The sequence below is a fragment of the Bolinopsis microptera genome, chromosome 1, assembly GCF_026151205.1.
Source record: "Bolinopsis microptera isolate Bmic1 chromosome 1, MBARI_Bmic_1.0, whole genome shotgun sequence".
NCBI lineage: Eukaryota > Metazoa > Ctenophora > Tentaculata > Lobata > Bolinopsidae > Bolinopsis > Bolinopsis microptera.
In genome coordinates, this window is record NC_087072.1 from 5,730,843 (window position 1) to 5,758,506 (window position 27,664).

General features: G+C 37.8%; 2 protein-coding genes and 1 non-coding gene across 4 annotated transcripts in view; all 3 read left to right on the forward strand.

Moving 5' to 3' along the window:
• Positions 1–4,807: 4,807 nt before the first annotated feature.
• Positions 4,808–25,703, forward strand: LOC134814938 (DNA-dependent protein kinase catalytic subunit-like). 2 transcript variants are annotated; one of them, XM_063823303.1, is made up of 25 exons: positions 5,454–5,614; positions 5,794–5,899; positions 6,018–6,133; positions 6,296–6,454; positions 6,562–6,753; positions 8,172–8,376; positions 8,623–8,777; positions 8,953–9,075; positions 9,212–9,357; positions 9,538–9,708; positions 9,897–10,041; positions 10,198–10,379; positions 10,546–10,689; positions 15,200–15,375; positions 15,514–15,650; positions 15,764–15,913; positions 16,488–16,603; positions 16,772–16,870; positions 16,999–17,172; positions 17,540–17,664; positions 24,355–24,510; positions 24,626–24,896; positions 25,043–25,237; positions 25,353–25,449; positions 25,613–25,703. In XM_063823303.1, exons 1-25 carry the CDS (start codon positions 5,549–5,551, stop codon positions 25,655–25,657), a joined length of 3,651 nt encoding a protein of 1,216 aa, XP_063679373.1. In that variant the 5' UTR covers positions 5,454–5,548; the 3' UTR covers positions 25,658–25,703. The 2 variants fall into 2 exon arrangements, with proteins under 2 accessions (XP_063679382.1, XP_063679373.1); XM_063823312.1 differs by lacking the exons at positions 24,355–24,510; positions 24,626–24,896; positions 25,043–25,237; positions 25,353–25,449; positions 25,613–25,703 and adding exons at positions 4,808–4,976; positions 5,066–5,145; positions 5,294–5,386; positions 17,831–21,076 and having other exon boundaries at positions 5,540–5,614.
• LOC134826170 (U6 spliceosomal RNA) lies at positions 15,968–16,073 on the forward strand. The gene has a single exon (XR_010161666.1). It is a non-coding gene; the product is annotated as a U6 spliceosomal RNA (small nuclear RNA).
• Positions 25,656–27,664, forward strand: part of LOC134814935 (DNA-dependent protein kinase catalytic subunit-like) — a 45,360-nt gene continuing 43,351 nt past the window's right edge. Inside the window, exon 1 of the mRNA XM_063823289.1 lies at positions 25,656–25,709. The gene's annotated coding sequence lies outside the window, so the exon portion shown is untranslated. The remainder of the gene's footprint in view (positions 25,710–27,664) is intronic.

Below are 27,664 nucleotides of genomic sequence, written 5' to 3' on the forward strand. Positions count from 1 at the left end.
TTAACAGATTTTAATAAATATATGCCTGAGAGGAACATAAGCGAGCTATCGGATATTAATTTTTCAAGTGAAGAAATAAATAATATTATAAGTAAGCTTAATAATAGCAAGGGTACGTATTATTCTCCTAGGGTCCTCAAACTTTTAGCTACCACTTTAAGTCCTTTACTGGCTGATATTTTTAATAAATGTGCAAATGAAGGTTATTTTCCGAAAGAATTAAAAGCAGCAAAAATAATTCCTTTGTATAAGAATAAAGGATCTATTTCTGATATAAGCAATTATCGTCCTATTTCAATGTTACCTGTTTTTGCTAAGATTTTCGAGAAGTTAATACATAAAAACGTATCTGATTTCTTTAATAAGCACAATCTTTTCTGTGATAATCAGTTTGGTTTCCGCAGTAAGCACTCAACCTTTCATGCACTTGTTTCAGCAGTAGAAAATCTTCATGATGCTATCGATAATAAGAATTTTACATTAGGTATATTTATAGATTTTTCCAAAGCTTTCGATACAGTGCGGCATAATATCTTGTTAGAAAAGCTGGAGAACTATGGTATTCGAGGAAATGTCATTAAATTATTAAACAGTTATTTATCAGATCGGTTTCAGTATGTTAGCTATGGGGGATTCGAAAGTTGTCTCTTGAAAATAACCTGTGGTATTCCACAGGGGTCAGTGTTAGGCCCCCTGCTCTTCATTATTTTTATCAATGATTTGGCAAATATTTGTGAGTTAGCTAAATTTATCCTCTTTGCAGATGATTTAAACCTTTTTCTTCAAAATAAAGACCGAAATTTACTCTACAAAAATGCTAATGAGGTATTATCAAAGATTCACGACTATTGCTGCTTAAATAGGTTAATCATTAATTTTGAAAAATGCTGTTTTATGGAATTCGGAAGTAGTAAAGTTCCTAAGAATCAAAAGTTTGTTGGAATACTTAACAACCAGTTTAATCAAGTGAATAAGTGTAAATTTTTGGGAGTCATTATTAATTCTAATTTAACGTGGAATGATCATATTACCAATGTAATAACGCAAGTTTCAAAATCTTGTGGATCACTCTACTCCATAAGTTCTATAGTACCAGCCAAAGTGTTAAGACAAGTATATATTTCACTTGTTCAACCATATTTAATGTATTGTATACCACTATGGGGTGCTGTTTTTCACCATCCTTTGCTGCAAAAACTGTTTGTGTTGCAGAAAAAATGTATTCGTATTGTGAGTAGAAAAACAACAAAGATTGATCACAAGTTTCAACATACGAAACCAATGTTCTTTCGTTTGAAATTATTAACCTTGTTTAACTTATTTACATACTTTACTGGATGTATTGCAATGAGGCTACTTAAAGAACAAATTCCTGTTGATGTTTATCGCCGGTTTAGCAAGTCAAGTAGATCATGCAGACTGCTATATCCTAAATTCTCAATGTCTAAGACCAAGAATAGTAATTTTATTTTTAATGCATCCAAAATTTTAAATTATCTCCTTGATCATGATGTACCGTATCATATTTTGTCAATTTCACTATTTAAAAAGAGATTTAAGAACCATTTGCTTCATATACAAAACCTAGGGCTAAATGGGGATCATGGATGGCTACCATGTAATCACGATATCTTCTCGAATGTATCAATTTCATAAAATAAATTAATTTCAACTAGGGAAATATAAATTGAAGTTAATGTTTTGGGGACGTTTGTGTGTTTTTTGTGTGTATTTTATTGTGAGTATTTAAAACAAGATGGGGACTATAATCGTAACGGTTTAAGTGTATACGTCTTTATTAATGTTGCCTCCGATTTCACTACACTGACAACATTCACTTTTTATTTTTTGTGTTATTTTTTACTTGAGATCTCATATCATAAAATTTTACCATCGCGATACGGGTATTAATTTACCTCCCAGCGGTGAGACACCGCTTCCCTCCATCGCCATGTTTGAAGCTCTCCCATCATCTGTTCTACTTCAGAGGGAAGTGATTTATTTTATATTATAAAATTGTTATTATTCCAGTATAACAAATACATTTTCTAATCGTGTAAATCGTGTAATCGTGCATTGAAGTATAGTGCATCCGCCATCCAATTCTCCAAATTTTGACAAAGAAAATCGCGGTAATTTAATGTACATAATTCAATATAAGGTAGTTTAGTTAGTGCATTTGTTCTGAAGTACTGTTAGTTGTTAATGGAGTAGTTCTAAAGATTATTTTATGGTTTATTTCACCGTAACGTATTTATTATTTCTGCCCTCATGGAATAAGATATCACTATTATAACATTGAATAAGACAGTTTTAATATTCAATATTATAGATATATCAACATGATATCTCATACGCCATACGGTACCAATACAGAAATATACAATATTTGGAGCAAAATCTATGTGTTGGATTGAGTTGAAATTGAGGCAGTATCCAGATAGCCCGACCCCTGTTCGCGAACAGTTGTCCGCCGAACAGGTGTTCGTGAATAGTTGATTTTGACCGCTGCGAGAAGCCTCATTGAGTCTGGCGCCGTCTTAGGTGGGCGCCAAATCGTCGTTTGAATGTGGGACAATTTCGAAAACTTAACTGAAGTACTAGCAAAACTGTGCGTTTTGCTCTTGACCATTGTTAATGATCTGGCCCGGCGCGCGCTAATTCGTAGAACTTGCCATCGAGAAGAGAGCGGCGCGCGCTACTTCGAAGAAATTTAGACGATTAACATCAGTCAAGTTTTGCTCTAGATACACACTTTTTTAGAGATTTTACCGGCGTATCCTCTAAGATCACCTTATTTGTTCAATTTTAGGAAGGGGCACCAAAATGCAAAAGGGGAGGGGCCGCCAACAAGGGGGCGCTTTTTCGGCGGGGGCATCAACAGGCAACGTTACGCCACTGTTGGCATCACGTTACCTGGGGACCTCAGGCTATTATGTTCATAAACATAGAGATTAGGCGGAATGACAGGCTGAGCGCGGCCCAGTAAGCATCACGTCAATCAATTATTTCAATTGACTCAACTTACTTAATCTCTATGATTATGGACATAAATATAAAAGCTTGATTAACGATGTCAATCCATCGAGATCGTTTGTCGTTGCTTTGCGAAGCAGTCGAAGCGGCGAAGTCCTCCAACGAAGGCTGTGAAATACTCCCAGTTCTGATAATATAATGAAGAAATTAGAATGTTTAAATGATGTTTATGTCATTATTCTTAATCTAATCTAATCTAATCTTATAGTTAGACAATTACCATAGCTTAATTTATTTGTGTATATTGTTCGAATGATTTGTTTTAAAAAATGAAATGAATTTATGCTTATTCAAGCGTTTACCCCTGGTAAGTGGTAAACGGTTTTATATATCTATAGGGTTATTGCTTTGCTGATATTATGTGTATATTGTTTGAATACTTTCAAAACAATTTCAAAAGGTTTTCACCCAGATTTGTATTTAGATTTTTATTCAGATTTTCACAATTTTAATTTATTATAGTGAAAAACAGGAGTGACCTGATTGTTTTCATAACTTCGCTTTACAATTTGTACCATGATAAAACTAGCACTGCCATGGGGTTCAAAAAGGGTCATTGTAAGCCTCCAGCGTAATGGTCCTAAGTCTCTGCCTCATGCGGTACCTGTCAACATCAGCTAATATAACAGAATAGCCCTAACATAACGATCAAGTCACAAATTAGGTCCCTATAATGATTTAATATTGTTGAATAAACAGATTTGAATATAATATTTGTTTTATTCTGATTATTTGTTTTATTCTGATTAATAGAATTGTATTTTTGAGGTTGTCGTACATTATAGACTATTATCATTGCTGAATTTGTTTATTTATATTGTTTGAACGAATTTATATGATAACTAGAAAGCCTGTGGTCACAGGGAGGAAACCAGTAGTATTCTTTGGTAGTCAGTTTTCATAGCATCAACAAATGTCCGTTACAACCGAAGATACAGCCGATTAAAATGTAGCTCGCACTGAACACAACGTAATTACCACAAAACCGATCAGAATGTTGCTATTTTTCACCTAATTTGCACGTGGGCGTTCGTACAGACAAACATAAATAATTTTTTGAATTATAAGTAAGACTAGAAAGCCCGTGATCACAGGGAGGAAGGTAGTAGTTTCATAGCTCAAAAAATATCCGTCACAACCAAGTATACAGCCCATTAAAATGTAGCTCGCACTGAACACTACGTAATTACCACAAAACCGATCAAAATGATGTTAAAACAATCATTGCACATGCGCGTCAACACCGTTACCATGGTTGCTATGCAACTTCCTATTTCTCGTCTGATTTGCACGTGGGCGGTCGTACAATATACAGAAATAATTCTTTGAATTATAATATAGATATATATGAATAAATAAGAGCCATTATTTATGAACAGTTACTGGTGTTTGGAGTTAGGGTACTGCAGTTGAACCAAAATGTCCGTTTGGAATAACAGTTTTTTGACCATTCTGTTTAATCTAGCAATGGAAAAGTGTTATCTGGATACATGTGTGTTTCGATAATCGATATAATATTTAAACGAAATGACCTGGTTAAGATCCCTTGGTTAAGGTCATCTCTTTGAAATTGCTGTTCCCTCCTAGGAGACTCATTACCATAACATTTAATTCCATTATACCACAGAAACTCCTGTATTACTACGATTGAGCTTATCACTATTATTCAGCTTCACTAACTGCATTATATTTTAAAAAGATGTCATTCTTTAATGTCATTTCACCCTTAGTTTTAAAGCATTATGTTCTTAAGGATCTTCTGTAAATCTTACCAACACAAACCAGAAACATTTTCCCTAGGGCTCTTCTTGCAATGGCTGCCAATGTGAAGGTTCTACTCGACAACCTACACGAATGTTTGAACATTGGTGCAGTTGAGGCACTTCCAGTTGTATTGGACTTACAAAGCTCAGTTGGAGGATGTTCGGACCATGAACTAGGTTGGTGTAGTAAACTCTCATTAGTTGAACTTAATTAAATGCATGATTGAACAGCGTGATTTTTTATACTTTAAACATAAATTCTTCAGTTATTGGAATTGCCCACCTTCTTGATCCTACAAAAGGAGTGCTTATTTTTCTGGAAAGATCATGTCATTTTCCTGGAAAGGTTTGATCTTTTAAAGAAAAAAATGGGTGCATTTTATTTGTTTACAACATCATCGAGTTGTGATGTTCAAATTTGTCTAGGTACAACACTTTTTGACCTTTTACTTGTATTACATGTTTTCGCTTTTTCTAAACTCTTTCTTTTTTAGGAGTGGCCTAAAGTTTGTGCCGAGTTATTGGCATTACTCAAAGAACTTGTGAAAAATAAGCTTTCTTTGGACAAGCACATTTTTGTAATTATAGTAAGTATAATGATAATGTTTTTTTAATAATTGGCTATTCTCACCTCGTGAAAAGAAACAGTTTCAAGTTACTATTAAGTTATATGATTATTGTTATAAAAACTATTGTACATCAAACATTTTGTTTAGGTAGAGCTTAATTTTTGTTTGCAGGATGGATGTATGTCGCTGTTTACCAAGATAGAAACTAAAGCCAATATTGTCCTTGTCACCAACCTCATCCAGGATGTAAGTTAAATTCGTTGTAGCCTTAACACTGAGTCCAAGTTGCACATTCAAGAGTTCACATATTATTAACCCATTCGAATGATTAGAATTTAAAGATGTTTCTCAACAAAACCCTATATCAAAAGTGTTGTTCATTCTCATACTGACCCGCTATCAAAATCCGCAACTTTCTATCCCAGTGTTTAAAGAAGCTTCATGAACAAGGAGGAGGAAGTGAGAAAACGATGGATATATCCGATCTTATCTACAAATCCCTTTCAAATAAAACTAGGTCGTCAATTACTGGTCAGAACTTAAAATAATCCAGAGCATATTTTATGAGGTTATCTTTAACGTAGTTGCTGTGTTAGGTACATGTCAGTACGAATTGCCATCTTACCTATTGTACATCCAATAATTTCAGTTATTGATGCGATATGTGGCTTAGTTCAGACTCTCCTAGAAACATCACCCTCCATGTTTGACAATGAAAGAGTTACGAAGTGGCTTGGGTTTTTCATGCACAGTTTAAAAACTGAAGTAAGTAAAAACATATCTCCCATTATAATTACTCAGTCTGTATGTATACACGATATTATAACAGGTCAATCAAATTCTGTACTAGTTATGTGATGTAGAATCTAATTTATTGTCCAAGAATAGAATCTGCAAGATGGACTAGAGTAAGATTATTGATTTCAGATGATAACTAAAGGGCAGAAAAAGAAACCCCCGGACCTTCAATTGATATCAGGAAGTTTTAATGGTATAAATGGAGTTCTTTCTGCATTCTCTGACGTGGTGTCTCAAACTACAGTGGGGGAGATATTCCGTTTGTTGGTTCTCTGCTGCAACCCTAACGTGAGCTGAGCAACATTTATGAATTTACCATCTTTATGATGCCTTTTGGGCACCCAAGTTGTTGAGAATGTTCTCAATATGTTATTATAAGAAATTTAACACCGCAGGTAGAAGCAAAAAGGCATGCAATGCAGACCTCAGTGCTAACTCTCCTAGCAGAACACACCCCTAAATTCAAAGAGTTCCTCTACAAAGACAATATCAAGTTACTGGACTTTCTCGTTAAAATGCTGAGCACTGTAAAGAATGCTGGGTTGAGGAGTTCCATCTGTAAAGCTCTATCTGCTCTCGTTTTAGAAGTAAGGTCTTTGTCATGTATCTTTTGTTAAGGTTGTCGTACTTATCAGCTCGTTGAGATGGTAAAGTTTATTTTGAAACAACTAATTCTTATTTCTTGTTCTCGCATGCAGTATGCACATATTGAAACTTTCAACAATTTGATATTGATCGGAGTTACCGTTAATGAAACAAGATCGATAAAATAATAATAAAATAATAATTGGCAAAAATGTATACCAAAACAATACCAAACCAATTTGAGTTCATTAATTTGAATCAATTACTCAATTTATATCACAAATGCCGTTTATTTGAATTCGAGTGTCTGTGAACGGTCTGTTGCTTTAATTCTTAATGATTCCGAAGACAGTCGCCTTCATGAAAGTTTTGTCCTCGCTGGAATGATTTATCGTAGTTTCCATCATCAGTTGACAGTTATCAACGTTGACTGTTTTGCTGAGACCGCCAGAGTTTATAAGAGCTTGAAGGACCCAGCTATGGTAACCAGTCATCATAAAATATGATCTACGATCCTTTTTCATCAGATAGCAGGATATTGCCAGGAGAATATCTCATATATATGATAAAGAAAGCAACGTATATAGCAGTTTTGCACATCAGTAAAACTGCTGTGGAAATGGTGATTTACGTCGTCCTCATTAGTGTCACATGCTGGGGGGTGGGTTAATTCATGTACATACTTACCATCAATGACCAAAACCCGGTGAAATTTACGGTCGTCGTTTTTATGTAGGCATCATATCAGGTAATAGCGCTAATTACTCAGTAATATCGCTCATTACCCAGTGATTACTCGGTTAGGAAATGGCAATGGTTCGAGTGATACAGATCATTGCCGGAAAAATGAAATGAGGAAATGGAGCGCAGTTATTGCATGTAAGATACTTATTGTTTTGTGTCTCCTCGGCCAGAACTCAGAAGTAATAAACTGCAGAGATTTTCCCCAAAAGTCCAACTAAGATGCCCTCAATGAACACTGAGCCGACTACCCAATCAGTATTCTGAAGTACATCATTGTAGTAAGATATCCGCCGATACTTTTGCTCTGTATCATTGAATTGATTAGTCGTTCATCAATCATCCCAGCACTTGAAATGATAGAAGTTGGAGTTTTTTTTAAAGAACTGCAAAGAAATATGAAAGTTTATAAACAAATTGCCTCGGAGTAAGACGTCAGAAAATACTGTTGGTTGCTCAGACAAACCACAAACCGCACAGCTAAACGCAATGAAATGGACCAAAGAGAAGAGTCGTGCAGTGCCAGTGTGTCACGTGGTTCCCTCACAACACGTGCCAGATCACCCTACTATTATACCAAGATGAGAAGAGTTAAAGAGTTGTAGCCGCGAATTAAATTATTCATGTATAGATGAAAGCGTAAAAAATAGATAAATATATGATAAACTTGTCCCGTCAGATGAGTAAGGAGATGATGGTTAACGAGGAGGAAGGACCGACCCTGTTCCACCACTATCTCTCTGTGCTGGTACCGCTGCTCACCTCCCTGCACCGCCGTCAGATATCAGCTGTCATGCAGTGTCTCGGTCACCTGGCTCACCCCTGCAAAGTTATACTTGGCGAAGAGAAGCTTTTACAACTCTTCAAGAAGATCCTTGTAGCAGGTTCGTCTGGATGTTGTTATATAATATTGTAATAGAGGAGGTATGTTAATGTCAATAGATGAGAGAGAACATGGTAGTTTATATATCACAGTACATGGTCCCAACGAAGCACCAGAAGTTTTTACTGTTAAACAGAGAGAGAGATTAAATAAATTACGTATTTTTCGTTATTCTGACAGCTCGATTAATCATAAATTCGTGACCAGTCTTGATTGAATTTATAGTAGTAAAACCTGTGCTCTGCAGGAGAAAGTGTGTGTGTCGGAAGTGGAAGTGAAGCAGACTACAGCTCCCTACTTCCCAGTGTTATCTCCGCTCTAGCCGATACTGTTAACTGTATCCAGACTATATCTCCTGATATCAGACACCACCTAGCAGCTCCACTCGTTTCTCTTGTTGAGGTGGTTATCAGAACACGTGGTATTTCGTGAATTTAATTACAATAAATTATATTATAAACTTTGAGATGAACTACAATAAACTGTGGGCAGTGGGATGAACTAATATAAACTGTGAGATGAACTACAATTCTTGTATAGAATATGTAAGAAGGTTATCTAAATGTGAACCGTCCAGGTGTTCCCGGAACTACACGTGAAGTTACAAGGAGGGTGCTATCACTCCATACAGGCCCTGTTAGCTGCCGTCCACTCTGATAGAGATGCTTTCTTGTGGCTACTCAATGAGCTCACGTACCAGGTAAAAGGAACCTGGGTCTGTGCTAATTATAGTTTAAAAATATTAATGACATGATATCTATCTAAAATTAATGAACACAGCTATAAACCTATAAACGTGTTAAAGATCACACAAAGGTAACACAGTATCCTACAAGGGATTGTTGAGATGTTCAAGTAACAGTGAGCCAGCTGAGTACAGCTCACTCTGGTCTGACCTGCTCACTAAGTACACTTACCTCATTACTGATACTGATGTTAAGAGGGACCTTCACATCTCACTTCTTGACGCTCTCATCAACAGGTTCATCCTTTTATCTGTCTCTGTTTATATTTTGAATATGATCCATAGTGGCATAAAATTCAATTCGGAATAAATCCTCTTCTGACTATGAGGAAACGCAGGATTGGCATTTCAAAATTGTAGATAAGACTCAAAATAGATAAAAGTGCTTGAACAATTTACATTTCCCTGACATTACAGTTTTCTGGTGATATTTGAAAAGTTGGATCTGAAAGTTGCTGAACAAGATACGATGGAAGATACGGATGAAGACAGAATGATAGTAGATAATCCACCAAACAAAGATCTGGAGCTGTTGGGTAACCTCTCCTCCCTTCTTACTGATGTTATATCTACTGTTGATGATGACAGGTTGATCTTTCTGATATTATCGTATTTTCAAAGTATCAGATGTTAAATTCCTTGACAAACATTCTATACCAAACCTACATCAATTAAACATGTAACTTCTATCTTGGTGGTGAATAGCGTTAGCGCCTGACGAATTTACTTTATCTCTGCAAAATACGAAACTTCGTCACATTTTCCAAATCTGTCAGACTCGAAAAGTGGGTGTTACTTTTGGTAAAGTCAACGGTTGAGGCTAGTGACAAAGTACCTGACGCTCAGTGCTGTTATTGGCTCCTCAAATCTGTTGTTTGTTACTGTGACACCAGTCACTACTTCTCATCTCCCTACCACTTGGTACTTGTTAAGCTTGTCTTGTAAGGGCTTGGGTATTTCTTAATCATTCTCTTAATTTCGTCATCATCAGCATACAAGTATTGGTTAATAATTGGAAACACATCCCACCCAAATATAAGGAACCCAACTAACCTCACTTCAATCCACTGTAACCAGGCAGAAGTTGGGAGCATACTAAGACAGTTCGGTTACACAGTAATAGAAAGACTAGACAGACTGGTGGAGGACACTAGAATAGCGAGCATATCCTTGCTGCTTTCCTACCCTGTTACTCTGATACAAGGATCTGTGGAGATGTTCACTCTGGCTATCAAAGAGGCCCTCTCTAGAGGAATAGGGTAAATCTTGAGTTACATTCATTTAGTTATATTTTATTAACGATTAATTTTCCTCATTCTGTTAATTAGCCATAACATCATGGCAGTGAAATTCAATAATTCAATGATTAAAATTACAAAATGTAGAGTAACCAGTTAAAGTTAACCCCCTCTCATCCCTGACCAGATGTCTGGAGCTGGGTAGAAGAGGAGTGGAGAGTGTGTGGAGGGTGGTACGAGCTGGCGAATCTAACATTCTGTCTGATCACTACCCTGATATACTACCCCTCATCAATCCTTACCTTACTTCTAAAGCTAATACTACTGACAAGTATGTACCATTGACAAAGTGATTGTTGTCCAACTCTAGTGTCTAGAACTGTATAACTGCAGTAAATATGGGGCTCCGTCTTGTGTTCGTAATAATATCATACTACAGGTTGTCCCAAAAAACACTACCCAATAAGAAACCCTCATAATTTTCTCATTTTGAACTCATTGGTTTTGATCTCTTCGTATGATTTTTTAAAGGGTTAGGAGACGTTTTTAGGACCATTAGGAGTCTCATATGAACTTGATGGGCAACATTTTTTCGATGTTAAAGATATGCAAAGAAATATTGGTGTGATCCCAGAATAGGTGATAGTTTTCGTTCATGATGGAATCCTAGTTTTGAAACGTTTAGACTGCCCCAAGTTGTAAATCAGACATATACAGACACAATGGAAAGTATTCTTCACAATGAGAACTGAAATGGAGGTTTTTGATATGGTCCAGCATGTTTTGGGAGCATTTTCGGGCCACACCCTTTTTTTACCTTTAACTGCGTAATTTTGCCCTATTTTCATATTATTTTAAATTTGGGCTACCTTGATCTGTCAGTACACTTACCAAAAAACATATGCGACCATTAAAGCTAGAAAATTAGCGACTTTCGCATAAAAAATTGCATAATTTATACAAATTCGGCCTATCGTCCATATTTGGGTTTCAGGCCAGCTGGGAAATGACCATTTGTGAGCACCTCTTGGGACGTTTAGCATTAACTATGGTGTTCGGGAGTTAGATGAGACAAAAAGGAACAGTTTGCAATCAAATTATATTGGAAGAAAAAAGTGAACGATACTGAAACGCATAGGTACAAATTGAACTCCAAACACGACACACATAATCATAAAGTGAACATTATCAATTACATCAAATGGATAACTAGTTTCTATCACACATCAACTTGAGTTTCCTTTTTTGTGTCAGTTTTCTTTCTTAACTTCTTGAATTGAGAAGAGTGCGCTATCATCAACAGCAAGAAGTTCTTCTGTCTTCACCTTACCGAGGTAGGTGTCACACGACACAATCAATTCCTCTGCTCGTTTCCTCATTCTCCCTACCATCCTCTCCCTCACTTCATCTGTTACTTGACTTTTTGCAGACTTCTCAGCCCTCAGTGCCATATTAAGGTGCTTTTCGATATCAAGTAAAGCGCTTGTTATTACAGTGAGATGTTTCTTTACTTTCATCATTTGATTACCGATTGATTGAAACTGGATGGCCAGTTCTTTGTAATACTTTGCATCAATATATTTCGATAGATAACACCACCATAACACTGGGCTTGCTGGCAAATAGATTGCTGATATTGCCAGGCCGCCAATTGCACCACCAACTCCAGCCAAACCTCCGGCAAGCATTTTTATCGGGATGTTATTAGCTGATGTATTTTTAGCACATTCCTCGATCGCTTTGCTTGCTGCCGCATAACCACAAGCTGCGAATGCACCTATTTGACCTATAATAGGAGTTGATATATATGCAACACCTTTTATAGGATTTAAAAATACTGCTGACTCCTTCTCCTTCTCTTTGTACTTGGCACCAGAGCTCTGAGCTCTCACCTGTATCTTATCTGCCTCCCCCTTCACAATATCGTGTTTTTCATTTGCTTGTTGAAGAGATACCTTTACGTCGTTCATATCCTTGACGTTCGTTAATAGTGCCTCGAAATCATGATCATTCGTGAAGTCATCTGCTGCTTCAATTAGGTATTCTCCATATGACTGGACGTCTCGTACAGAACGCTTCGTTTTAGTTTCCAGAGTCCAGTAGTGTTTGGCAAAACTTTCGATTTCTTTTACGATTTCGGTGACCTCTTCTGCCTTTTTTTTCTAGGCCTTGCTTCTTTATGGCCTCGACACAGACAATAAGTGCTTTAGCTAACTGACAGTGCTTAAAAACACTGATACTTTTCTGAATGACTTCCAATCTTGTATCTATTAGGCAAGCTGTACATAAGGTAGAAATTTGGTGGCAATCTACACACCTATGGTTAACACCAGTTATATCGACCCAAGGCTCATTCGTACTTCTTGCATCTACAATGCTACCAGTTGCTGCTACTATAATGGCATGTCAATAACCATGAGGGAGATCTTCTGCTATGAAGTGCTCCTTATCTTCCTTATCGTAATACAGGACTGTTACATAGGCTGTTCCTGTGTGATTTTCTTTTGGCTTAAAGTTGGTAATCGCTTGTTTTGGGATTTTAGCGAAACCTTCTTCAATCATTAATTCATAAACTCCCTTTTCATTTAAAAAAGTGTTCTTAGAAAAAATTGTCTTTCCTTTTGCGGTGAACTTTGAAAGACCTGCAGCTTCAATCCCTAAATCGGCTTCTATTGTTTCTCGATGTGAGTATTCCTGAAAGTTAAGATTATCAAACCACGACTTTATGTTCGTTAATTTAGCTGGATTAAAAAATAAATAATCTCAATCTGTAACAAAATCTGAAATATTTTGGTTGAACAGAATCATAGAGTAATAATTAACGCACACATTACACAACCTACCGAAATCTTTTCAACTCTGTCTCTGACCCATTATATATCTTGATAGAAAGCGTTGGTGACCTGAACACCTTGCGTACTTTGGCCACCTCCCATTCTCGCTTCTTGAAACTGACTTTCTGGCTAAATTAAATCCTAAAAAGGTCATTAATAAATCATTCTGAATGGTTGTTTCACTATTGTCCAGGCTATAAGTAGCTATATGATTATATTATTTTTATTGTGAGCGAATGGAACTATACTGTACAATGTAATGACTCTAGTCCAAATATGGATGATAGCAATGACACTGGTTTTCGTCCTTGGAAGAGGTGTGCAAATACGCCAGCGGTAGTTATTAGCTCTGCCTCTTCAAATGTTTTGGAAGCTTTCGAAACCAATCGTAAATTTTGGTATCCGGATTTCGATCAGTTGGAATATAAATGCTGCCACGTGCCAAAAAAGAAATGACAATTATAAATGACTCAATCTCCTTTCTACAAACAGTTAATAGACTGATTTGCGCTTAACTAAAAACTATAAGTTATATTTTACAGATTTTACTGATAACTATATACAAAATTATGGGCAAAAGGAAGCAGGTTCAAGATACCTATACCCATACAAGGACCACATTTTTGTAGAGGTGGAGCGTTTTGGGGATTGGGCGACTCTGGTCCGAATCCGAAATTGGATTTTTGGTACAAGACTCTTAATCGACGACTGTTGTCCGAATTTGGAATCACATTTGTATTTCACAAGCTCACGGGTTATCTTGTGACGTTGTGTCTACTGTCCTGATGCTGACGTGATCCTCTGATTAAACTGAAATCTTGACGAAAGCGTCCATTGTGGTCTGATCCATCGGTACGTGTTTGACTTTGTGAGAACGGAATAGTGCAAATCGTACACTGACAGTAACAAGCTGCCGATCATTTCAAATTCGACACTCTACAGTATACTGTATATAATATAGAAGAACAATACAAAATTTGCAACCCATTATTGCAGTATTGCAACCAATCTTCAGTTTATTCCCGGACGCCTAGATAGAGTCATTTTAAACAAAATAGCAAGAAGTAGATTCGGAATGTGGCGAAAGAAAAGTATTCAAGTTACATAAATTGTGTGTATTCTGGTTCACAAGAAAGGGAGGAAAAATAACAGGATACAAGCATTTTAGAAATCATAATTTATTGTAACTTGACGCATAGAGATTAGAGGTTCCCCGTTCAGATGCAGCTGTGATCTTTAAAACTCTGTGGGCGTCATAGACAGATAAGAGCCTGATACCTTAGGCTCTTAGGAGACATATTATTATTTATAAGGGTATAAATTGACGGACAAGTTGACGGCAGGCGGAGTAACGGTGCTCCGAAAATGTTTTTACTAGTATGATAATTAGAAGATTGAAACTCAATAAAAAACCGGTATTACAGGGCTTATGTGGCAAGTCTGCTCGCCAAACCAAACCAAAACATTATCTGAACCTGGCCTTCTAACTTCTAACATCATACATGCACTAGTGTAACTACGGCCGGGACTTCACTATCGCAGTTGAAATGAAAAAGTATAAACCCGCCTATATTATTTGAAAACACGCATAACATTGTCGTATGAAAGTATGAATTGAACTCTTGTCTCTCTCTACAGTCCGTACAGACCGCGATGAGTGCCCTCCCCCTAACAAGCTTATAGTATTACATAACAGTGATTCATGTACCAACGCTACATAATATGCAGGAATGGGAGAGAGAGAGAGAGAGAGAGAGAGAGAGAGAGCGAGAAGGGAGAAAAAGAGAGCCATTTTATGTCACATTTGTGGTACAAAACCATTAATTAATCAACTTACCACCGACCGATTTAAAAAAACCTTTATCATTTGGCTTCGTCAAAGTTTTGTCGAAACTATACCGAAAAAAAACAGTCCCATAATTCTTACCGTTTTTTCTTACCGCTCGGAAATTACACGCACACACAGACAGACACACATTCTGAGATTATTACTTAAGATATCTCCAGGAGTGAGATATCACTGTACGAGTTGCAATGTGACATGGTGCTACTACTCGGTACTCTAGGAGGTCAAGTTAACTCCCACCTTATCACCCTCCAACTACCCGACATTTCCTGGAGTAACGAGACTGTGTTAACTGTGGCTCTGCCTCTTGGTCCTTCTCTTCTTAACATATGTCTTGGTAACTACTGGACTTCTTAGTTCTAGATATAAATTAGTGTGTAAAACTTAGTTTTGATTTTTGTTTTTATGATTGTTATGATAATTAAGTAATATAATCTGGATAATATATGATAATATGTATTTATATTAATTACAGATGAGATGTTGAGAGAAGTAATCACACTTTGTAAAACTACCAGCGAGGGTCAGGCCCGTACCTGTGCGTGTGAACTGCTTCACGCCCTATTCCTTGTATCTATTTCTACTGAACAACAAGCACCTGATAAAATCAAGGTATATCATATTATGTCTTCTCTCCTCAAATTATTAATCTAACTTAGTCGCTGTAAGTTGAATGAACCTAATTTCCTTATGTATGCCAAATTCCTAACTTTAATATTGTTCAGGTTCTATACGATCACACGTTACCAGTGTTGTTGGAGTTAGGATGTGATAGTAATTCAGTTGTTCGTCAGATCTTTAAGGAGCTAACATTCCAGATAATTCATTGGCAAACTAGCAGATCAAAAGATAGCTTCATTTTACACCATATCATGGTAGGCTAGGAACTTTATACGCGAGTATAAATACACCGAGATTTTGTCTGTATTGTACTACTTCGGTAGTGCATATACTAAAATTGGAACGATACAGAGAAGATTAGCATGGCCCCTGCGCAAGGATGACACGCAAATTCGTGAAGCGTTCCAAATTTTTTGTCCCAGTTCAAATATAATGTGTTCTTTTTGAGTTTGTTCAATATTTGAAATAATTACATAAACGTTCGATTAATTGAATTAAAATAATCAATACTGAATTCCTGTGGTAAAGGGTTCGAAACTCGCCAGTAGCCAATTTTTCAAAAAATTAATTCATAATCAAAGTTTTACGATACTGCTCCCTTTCACCCAAAGAAGGTTTTTTCAATATTTTGTCAGACAAATTTCTTGTTATCTGATATCTTATCAGTTTTCATAATATGTACTTTTGCGGCACACGCGAGAATTAAAACCTAATACCCTTAGCGCAAAGACACGCGCCTTCTATAACAGCGCGCATCACTAGCACGTGTTGCTGAGTACCGAAAATAACAAGAAAGTGTCAGCAGGTGAAGTAACCGCAATATTTCAGAGTGGCATCCAACAGTCGGGTAACATTGAGCTGAGGGAATTTTGTGGAGAATGTATCGGGGAATTCTTTAAGTGGAGTATGAAGCACAGTTCTGACGTTATGTCACCTGCAGTCAGGTACCATTTCTCATAGTATTTGAAATTGAAGCTGATGTACATGCTAATGTCGGCGTTGACCTTGAAAATGAGAAATAAAAAAAACATGAAATGATGTTAATAAAATGATATAAACTGTTTTAGCCCTTCTTTTGAATCGGTGATAAGCAAACTGATACACAACTGCAGGAATGTGTTCAAGCAGTTGATATACTGTGCGGAGCATCCGGCGTCGACCAAGCAACTCGCCGCAGCAACCGCCTTCAATGCTTTCTACAGGACCTTCAGGTTACTTTTAATATAAAAGTAATTTCCTTATAAACACTTTTCAGTGAAGACGTTCTATTTGCTGCAGGTCAAGTATCTGTCTCCTCTTTTTTGGTATATTCCACAATTCTACAACTTCAAATGTTCAGGGAGGAGGAGGTGTTAGTGTCGGACTACACGATGATACTAATATCCTTGTTACTGGACAGTTACAACATAAAGTACAGTTCAAGTTTACAACTCTCCCTCACTCATCTTACTCGGATAGTTACTTCTAAACATCAACTTTTTATCAAATCTACCAAGACAAGATTCGTTCCAAGGTTTTTTTGTAATAATTGATGTTTTCTTTTTTTAATCCCAGTTAAACAGTAATTATTACTATGCAAAGTGTCTTTTTTAAATGGATTTTTATGATTTATTATGCATTTCCTTCCATAGTATTCTCATATTTATGCTACCACGTTTATAAAGAGGGATTGCACCAATCCAAATGTTAAGGTTTGGGGTGAAAATAATAATAACCCTCTACTCTCTAGTTCCATGGCCAAATTTTCACTCAAATTTTTCACTCCAATAAAATTTTCCCGAATTTTTGGCTCTCTCTTTTCGATTTACTCAAACATTAAATATTTGAGCTAAACAAATTCGTGAACGTGCTCACATACTTTTACAAAAAGTTTTCTTCAGATTCGGTGAAGAGGGAACACTGTTTGAATTAACAAAACACTCATTCTCCTTGACGTTTTCGCCAAAAGCTCATGTACGAGAAATTGCTAGGACAATGTACTTGAAGATCTATCATTTAATCCCAGGTTTGTGTTTTAGGGCACCAGGAAAGGGTGTGGTTATCTTAATCGTCAAGATATTTCAGGCCCATTCCTAACTATTATTAACTATCCCTCCGGGGGGGTACCAATGGCATAAATGGCATAATGGAGAATTGGCCAAACAAAATTTCCATTTATGCCATTTTTTTAGGATGGTGTGTGACTGTAACGGGTCCGCATGACTGCTAAAGTCAGTACGTTTAACGCCTCGAGGAAGATCGCAGGATTCCTAGTCTACGCTACTCTTTTCATCATGGCTACGACACTCAATTTTGGGACATGGAATGTTTGCGGTCTATCGACCACATACAGGCAACACTTCGTTGCAGAGGACATTGACAGATATAACTTAGACATTTTAGCACTTCAGGAGACCAAGACACGTGAATACTTGGAAACAACACTCCCTGGACATCATCGATTGTTTTTGTTTGATCAGAGACACGATAGACACGGTGGACTTGGGTTTATTGTTAACAAGCGTTTTTTGGAATGTATAGTATCTCATCATCAGATCAGTGACAGAGTTGTTTATATGGACTTTAAATTAAGTGCTAAAAGGGTGGATCAACCACCTTGTCATATCAGAATTGTTAATTGTTACAGCCCTACGAATCCCAAGTCAGTTCAGAATCCCCGATTAGCAACCCAATTTTACGATGAGCTACTCGAGGCTATCAGTGTTCCTGCTAGATTTGAAGTATGGATGTTAGGCGACTTTAATGCCAAACTTGGCAAAAGAAGCCCTGTTGATGTAGAAAATGGTTTACATGTGAATATTGGTAGACATGGTGTTGGGAGGAGGAATGAAAACGGTGAAAGGTTGCTACACTTTCTCACTGCTAATGGCCTGTTTGCTGCCAACACTTCATTCTCCCATAGCAGCAGACACATTACCACACGGACTGGTTGGATTAGGGATCGAGCAACCAGGAAAAGTAAACCTTATTTCCAACAGATTGACTTCATACTCTGCAAGTCCAGAAGCAAGGCACTGCTAACTGATGCCAGGTCATATGCAGGTACAAAGCACCGCAGTGACCACAAACTTGTTGTTGCCAAGGCAGATTTTTCGCAGCGCTTCAAGTTGTACAAGGAGAGCAGAGCATTTCAAAAGACTTATAACACAACAACCTTGATTGGAAGCAAACAAGCTCAACAACAATATCAGCAAGAACTTCGTCAGAAACTTGAGCAAACTGTATCAGATCCTGACTTTACCTCCAACAACACGGAACAGCAATTTGATATGCTTTTTGGTGAAGTTAAAGAAGCTGCTGTTTCCACTGTGGGGTTTCGCGAGTCACAGCGAAAGAGGAATCATTCCTCTGACAGTCAAGTTGTTAGCATGTCTGAAGAAAGGAAACAACTTTTACAACAACTGAACAACAACGAATACAGAGACAGGACAGCTCTCAGAGCTAAAATCAACAGGCTCTCAAACGACATTACTAAACGGTTGAAAACATTGAGAGTTGAGTTAGCAAACAGCCTAGCTGACTCTATAGCCACCATAGACGAAGGACGGAGAATGTTTGAAGCTGCTCGTCAACTATCAGGCAAACAGAAAACGGGTGCAGGCTCTGTGTCTGTTTTCAACACTGACAACCAACTGGTAGATAATGAACGAGACAAGGCTGAAATCATTCGCCAGTACTTCGAAGAACACTACACTGGACCTGACAGTGAACCACCACTAGAACCGTTCACAGGTAACCCTAGGCCCCTTCAAAACCCCATTACAGCGTTTGAAGTTGAGCTTGCGGCCAAGAAACTCAAGAACGGTAAAGCTGTTGGACCAGATGGGATCCCAAACGAATTTCTCAAACACTCTCCTGAAATCTTTTTTTCCACATTTGCACAACTTACCAATCGATCTTTTGAGCTCCATGAACATGTACCTTCTTTCACAGAGGGATACCTTACTCCGCTCCAAAAACCTGGAAAGCCACTAGGCCCCCCTAAGAGTTTGCGCCCACTTTGCCTACTAAACGGTACTAGAAAGATATTGTCCATGATAGTCTTAAAGCGCATCCAAAGGCAAGTATCTCAGTACACTGGTCCTTGGCAGAATGCCTATAGACCTGGCCATAGTTGTGCAAATATCGTTTGGACCCAGCGAATACTAGTGTCAGTTGTCAAGGAAAAACGCTGGTCTCTTCATAAGATGGGCATTGACATGTCCTCTGCTTTTGATACCATAAAGAGGTCGGTATTACTTGATATTTTAGCTGATGCTGGTTGTAGTGAGGACGACATTCGACTGGTAAGGTATTTGCTCGCAAATACTAAACTGAAGATCAAAGTGAACTCAACAATATCGGGAGAGTTTATTGTCACGATTGGAGCTTTTCAAGGCGACAGTTTGTCTGGAAACTTGTTCACTCTATATCTGGCAGCAGCACTTTACCACCTGCGTGCTGTTATGTCCTATCTAAGACCTAACCCTCCCATAGCTGAGAATCTGTTACCCCTCGAGTGGGAGTACGCAGATGATGTTGATTTTACTGATGAGGATAAAAGCAATTTGGAGTCTTTGTTGCCAATATGTAAAGAGATATTGGAAGAGTGGAATCTTTTTGTCAATGAGTCAAAAACCGAGTTCACCCACTTCTATCTGGCCGGCAAGAACGAGGTTGATAACAAAGGAGAGACACTCAGAGGTAGAGAACCTTGGAGGTCATCTATCTCTTTAGGCTCTAAGTTGTGTAGCATCGAAGATGTCAAGAGACGATGTATACTTGCTAACATTGCTTTTCAGAACCACAAAAAAGTCTGGGAACAAGGTAGACGTATACCCTTGAAGATTCGACTCAAGATATATGAAGCACAAGTTGTTTCAATACTGATGTATAATTGCAACAGTTGGGCAACATCTAAACAACTCCTTCAAAAACTTGATGTCTGCCACAGAAATCATCTCCGTACGATCATCGGCATGACCTACCCTAATGTCATACGAAATGTGACTCTATACAAACGCTGCGAAGTTGTTCCACTGAGTGAGCGTGTTGCTCGTGCACGGTGGAGAATGCTCGGTCACATCCTCCGCAGTGATAATAACTCACCTGCCCAGCTTGCCTTACATTTTGCTGTAGAGAGTCAGAGTTTGATGAGAGGTAGAGTCGGACGACACCAGTCAAACTTGTTAAAAACTATTTTGAACGATTTAAGTGACAGAAATTTTAGACTTGTAAATACAGACGATTTATACCATTTAAGACTTTTTGCAACAGATAGAAAAGCATGGAGAGAGTTAAGCATGATTTAGTTTATTCTGTGTTATTTTTCTCTTGGTGACTTATCAGGTCATCAAGATGTTCTTTATGTTCTATTTTTGATTTGAATAAAGTTATATAATAATGCCATGAAATTTCTATGCCATTTGATGATTTTTATGCCATTTGTCTCCATTCTATGCCATTCGAAATATGAAATTTTTAAACTTTGAACTGAGAATTTAATAACGAATAGTGTGCACCCCACTAGAGCACTAGTACTGTCCACCTTTATCTCTATTTATTGTACTGACCCTGCTCATTAGAAACACCCCTAAAAGTTCGTTTTTTGACAAAAAATTTAAAACTTCTGTAATTTCATTTCTGTTTTTGTTACGCATTTGATTTTTGGTATGCGTATAGAAAATCGATACGGCTTTAAAATGAGATGTTCGGCGACCTCCTAGCTCACTCACTAGACTCAGTAGGAGTGATTTAACTGCGAGGGACAATTGAGGCTAACAAATTAGCCTCACCACTTTCAAAAAGGAACTTTCTCATGTTACGTCCATGATATCCAAGTTGCAAGTATAATCCATAGTGATTATACTTGATCGAAATCTAAGCTTTAGATATTCAAGGTGAAAATGAGGCCAACAAGTATACTTTTGTGTACATTTTCGAGTTGGTTCGGTATTGTGACTATCTAATACGTCAACAATAAAGATTGATTCATCCTCTTCAAACTCAACATTTCAGAAATCGCCGAGTCTACTTGTAGGAGGCCAAAATGAGGCTAATAAATAATTCGACCGCATTTTAACTTTAATGTACGGAAACAAGTTACTTGATATCTATGTTGCACATGAAATTCCGTCGGATTATAGCTTCAAATTTTCGAGGTGAAAATGAGGCTAACCACTTTGTGACTTGTGAGAGGGTGAAATGAGGCTAACAAGTATACTTTTGTGTATATTTTCGAGCATGTTCGGTATTGTGACTATCTAATGTGTCAACAATAAAAATTTATTCATCCTCTTCAAGCTCAACATTTCAGAAATCGCAGAGTCTTCTTGTAGGAGGCCAAAATGAGGCTAATAAATGATTCGACCGCATTTTAAGTTTTAACTTTAATGTACGGAAACATGTTATAGACCCACTATAAAACTTGCAATTGTAGCCTGAAGGTTATTGAGACTTTATCGAAACTTATGTGAGGTTGGATTGAGGCTAACTTCCCTCCTTGAGGCAAAATTGAGGCTAACAGATACACTACGCAGACAAACGTCACTGTGCCAGCTATCAAGTAGTTGCTGAGCAGCAGCAGCAGTTAGATGAAGAAAATGAAGTTGAGGAAGGAAATGTATTAGAGCTGTTGGCTAGAGTAGGCCCCTTACTTCTATGTAGCTCTCTGGCCAATTGCTCTGGCAATGCTCTCCATGGGGCCATGTAATATCACATGATCTGATATCATGCCAAATTAGACAAAATTAACATTTTTCGTTACTTGGAAAGAGAATACTTACTCAACTGTCAGCATAACGAATCAGACGTACCTTGATCTTATATGTACTTGTGACGGTCTTGTTTTGTATTTAACTCTGCTGAAGAAGCAATTCCCTAATGCTGAAATCGTCACTTATTACCTTGGAAGTGATCAGAATGAGCAGCTGTTTGCATTTATTCGAGTTTCTTTTTCATCTGGTCGCTCAAGAAATATGGATGCGATAACTATGGCCCATGGAATGGAGAGAAAGAATGTGTACAGTGCTTTATCATTACATGAAGACACATCTGCAATTGCACATGCACGTGGAAGTACAGTTTTGCATCCTACAGTTCACCTCAAAAAGGTTAAATCTACAGGCCAGAAAGCAGAACGAGTGAAATGGACTGGTGGTATGATAAGCCTAGGCAAGTTGGCAAAAACGCTGGACAGGGCATCGAGGGACTGCATTCGAGAAGGGACAGAAACAATTTCCCTGTGTTCGCCGCAGTCGCAGATCCTGAAGAACGGAGTGGAAAGCCAATCGTCCATGGCCAAGAACTTTCTTGGGAAGCTGTAGATGATGAAGCTGGATGCCTCGAGGATGAGGACGACTTAGCTTATGAGGTAGAACCTGGAGTTGATGATTGTGATGATGGAGAAACGATATCAACAGATAGATATGGAACACTATCCTTCCGGTCTTTTGAGACACTCACGCTCAATGGAGGAAGAAGCACTTTATCAACAAAATCTCGTCTTTCAAGATTCAAGGGGGACGCGTTTGGAGTGTCTTCTGATGTTCGCATATACCATCAACCTGAATGCGGATGTTCAACAGGTTTGAAAGCTGGCAGTACAGAAACTCTTAAAGTCTTCAAATCTCAGCAGGACTTTGCAACAGGAGTGGTTAGATTTATTTCTTATAAGTCATGCCCGATGAAGTACTACTGCCAGGAACATAGCCTAATCAATGGATCTCCTAATGTTTGGCTACTCGTCGAAGACAAATACATCAGATGCATTGTTCCTTGATGACATTCAAAATCGTTGTGTTGTCAATGTTTGTATTCTGTACATTTTGAACATCTCACAATTTGCTATTCTTGAATAGTGAAATGTTTGGTATATATTTGATATAAAACATTTCTATTTTCTTTATTTAGTTATTTGTCATATGAATCTTTGAATTTAACGATCATTCCAAGCGTTATAAAGCATGAAACATGTCTCTTATTCAAGTACTAATAATATTTGCGAATTTAAAGTCATCCTAAAGGTCAAATATGAAGACCTAAATTCATGGCATAAATTGGCATAAATGGAGAATTGGCCAAACAAAATTTCCATTTATGCCATGAAATTTCTATGCCATTTGATGATTTTTATGCCATTCTTCTCCATTTTATGCCATTGGTACCCCCCCCATCCCTCCTTAACAATTGAAACTTATCTTATACTAATTTAATAAGTTAATTTTTCCGCTGGTCTCGTACCACAGCCTCGCGCCAATGACGTCATTAAATAACTTTACCATGCTGAATTTCACCACCAGCAGGCTGCTCGCTGCAGCTGAATCGATCTTCAAATTATAATTGTAATTGAGAGCCCCTAGCAGTTCATAGATATTCTTTTGACTTATTTTCTTCAAGACCACCCCCTCTCGGTTAGTATCAATGTGTACTGGGTTTTGTAATTTTGTAATTAGCTGAAGAGCACCTGTTTGGAAAGAATTACAGCAGTAGATTTGTTACGAAATTTGACTCTGAAAGCATTACAAAATTAAGTACCTTATTCACCTGTAGGCTGTACTCACCCATATATCTGACAAAAGCTTAAGTATTGAAAATTGAGTACGAAAATGTCGAAGGATATTTTTCATACTATAACATTTAGCAATCTCAGTAATAACTCTATTGGATGGTACAAACAAATTGTATAACCTCTAATTAAATAACATAACACCCCCAGGTTGTTCAAGCCACCACCAGTTGTTGGATAAGTTCGGATCGGACGTGTTACCAACGATAAATGATAGTCTGACACCAGATATGTTGACTGGTGTCTTGTCGTGGGTTGGGTGGCTCTCTGATAACAGCATTGTGGCTAACACTCAAACATTAATCGGTTAGTTAACTTCAACATTCGACTAGAGTCTAGATATACCTTACAACCTTACGTTGACCATATTTTATTTTTATCTCAAGAAACTAAGCATGTAGTCTGAACAACTGCTCTTCAGAATCACTGGGCCTAACTAAGCACACTCATACCATCCTCTCTACTACTAACCTCCAAACCTCCTACCCTTCTCTTATCCTCTACGTTAGTCTCCTTCCTTCGCTCCAGACACTGTTAAGCCGGGATGTAGTGTGTGATATGGTGCTGAATCCTGGGCCTCTACTCGCAGAACAACAGTACTGTGTTGTGGTTGCCAGGTTCCTCAACAGACTTGATAAGTCACGTGATCAAGAGATCGTTGGGGCGCTTACAGATCGGATCAGAAATTTAAAGTAAACTTAATTTTAACTATATTATACAAATAAACGATATTTAAATAACTCTCTAGGCAAAACATAACACGAATCATTTCATGAAGTTAAGGGTAATATAACTGTAAGCTAGCTCCTCGCTTTAACTAATTATTTAACGCTTTCAGCGAAAGTGGAGCAATACTTGACCTACCCACAATAGTTCTACAAACCATATCTCAACTCTACTCTCGCAAACTATTAACAGATCTAGAGACCTCTCTTAACTATTTACCGGTTCTGCCTCTGTCGGAGTGCCTGTTACACAAAGCAAGATACTCCGCTCTTGTAAATTTGCATCTCCTCTCAATGTCAGATCTGAGGTTAGTTGTTCGTTTTTACTTGGTTAATCAATCTTAAGCGAGACTTTTTAGGAGACTTTTGGTGAAACTTAATCTTGATCAGTGAAAAGTTGAATATTTGATGATATTGTTTCAGAAAAGCGCTCGATGCCATAGAAAAGTTAAGAAATGGAAACCAGTGTCTCTTCAACACAATTAAGAATGACATCAGTCTAACCCTTACCAACTGCAAGGTAACTTTGTAACAGAACATTTGTCAGCTGTTTTTAAATGTGGGTCATTAGTGTGTCCGGCATCTCGCTATTAGTCCGGTATTTTGTTATTAGTCCGGTATTTCGTGCAAGTGCTATTAGAACACAGTCAAGGTAGCTGATTTAATTTGCTACATCTTCACAGGTGCTCGTGAAGGTTTTACAGACTGGGGATCCCATGGAAATCTGATTAGAACTGCTGATTTGCTCTCATTCGTCTCTACAGAGTCTAAAAGTAAACTGTTAGTATTTTTATAAGTTATTTTGTTATTCAAAATATTAGACCTGCCGTGTTAAATCAATTTTTACCAACAGATTTTAATGATAAGAAACAACATTTACAATCTCACGTTTCTAAGAGATTCGAAGTCAGACAAGAATTTAATTCGTAAAAAGACGCATTTCTTGTAACATAAATCAGTTGCAAAGTGAGGCAGGGAGATAAAATAAAATATATGTTTGGTTATTGTTGGAGTACGAGTTCTGAATTGTCGCAACAATATTTAAACAACCGATAAAATATCACGCATACACAGATGCTCACAAATGTTCACTGCCTTTTCTAAACGTAAGTCTGTGCCGAGCGTACAGTATTTGGATCCTGACAAATAACATTACCATGAGTCCTCCTTGTTACAAAGTTGAGTTTACCTTTAACATGTTCGTTTAGAGAGCTGCCCCTAAGGCACATCACCAGTGGTGTTATCATTGAGTTGAGGCAGAGCAGAGGGTAACTAGCGAAGGAGAACAGTAGTGCTTGGGTAAGGTTGAAGTGGAATTGTCCCAAGATCGTAATTACTACCGCTGTGAACTGAACACAGTCAAATATCAAGAAGGTAGCGGTGAGGATTATAATAGTTTTGGTTAACCTCCTACGTGCCCGAGATACCTTCAGTTTGGAGCTCCTTTTCAGGACTAAGTTACAGAGTTGGTAGATCGTGCTGATCAGGCAGATTAGGATGGGAGCCCCGTAAGGGAGAATCAGGGTCACAAATGCTGCCACAAAGTCCATTACCCAGATATGGTCTGATGAGCAATCAGCCGGTGACACCATCCCAGTTTTACAGGCGATACTGTACACAACAGCACTTCCGGGTCTTGGAATTACGATCATATCCTTGACAGTAACGATGGTAAGATTTCTCCCAGTTTGATGTTCTGACGAGTAGAGAAGATATCGTGCCAGGAAGATTTCAAGAACCGCAGTAACAGTCCAGAATACAGGAATACCGATGATGGACGCAATAGTTGCTCTTCTGTTGACGCTATAAGCAGGCTGTCTGATAATCAGACTCCTCACGATAGTCAACAGTACAGTGTACATTGCTGAAGTGTGGAGAGCAACCTGTCCTAACACATAGAACACAGGACACATCATCACCAGGATCCCGGGGTGGTAGGAGAAGAGGATCAGAGCAGCTCCCTGGATTATCAGAGCTACCCCAGCTACCCAGTCTGAACAAGCCAGCACGAAGTAGATGAGGTGCATGGTGCTGTTGGTTTTACTTCTGAAGAATTGTGCAGTGAAGGTGTTGAGGGTGAGGGTGAGGGTGCCGATGAGGAGGTTAACACAGGGTAACACCACCAGGAAGACGGGACTCTGAAGGAGGGACTCGTACACTTCTCTCAGAGAGGGGTAGGCTGTTGTCATTATCTTGCTGGGAATGAGAGATTTGTTAAATAAGTAAAATGTTAAACAGAAACATATGTACTGGTACAACAAATGTTTTAAATACTTGAAACAATCTCATCGACCGTAAGATAAGTATAACTAGAGCCATCATGGGAAGCAAAATTAAAACGTATATTAATTGGTTAATAGAACCAGAAAGAAGTGGGAAACGTCGATCCTAATAAATGTGAGGTACCTATATTGTTTTAAGACGCGCTATAACTATTGTTATAATATATATTATATAGTAGGCAAACTATAGAGTCGTGTCTCATAACGAAAAGTGGTCACATCACTGACCATTGTTTACTAGATGGTTTTCTTTATTTACTCATAATTTTATTTACTTATTGCTAGATTTTCAATCTTTGCGGGAGGAGTAAAGTTTTCACTCTAATATCATTACTTACTATACAAGTAAATAATGAATTTTATAACTTAGTCGTAACTAACTTGCCTCCATCCCATACTGTCATCTTATAGTAAACACTTTCAATAACAAAGAATAAAATACCAATCTCAATC

What these genes read in the sequence shown, in the direction of transcription:
- LOC134814938 (XM_063823303.1), top strand. Translation starts at nt 5,549, where the DNA reads ATGTCGCTGTTTACCAAGATAGAAACTAAAGCCAATATTGTCCTTGTC. An exon ending in AAGACAAGATTCGTTCCAAG is followed by an intron (nt 17,173 to 17,539) that starts GTTTTTTTGTAA and finishes AGTTTTCTTCAG; the next exon opens with ATTCGGTGAAGAGGGAACAC. An exon ending in GATCTATCATTTAATCCCAG is followed by an intron (nt 17,665 to 24,354) that starts GTTTGTGTTTTA and finishes TAACACCCCCAG; the next exon opens with GTTGTTCAAGCCACCACCAG.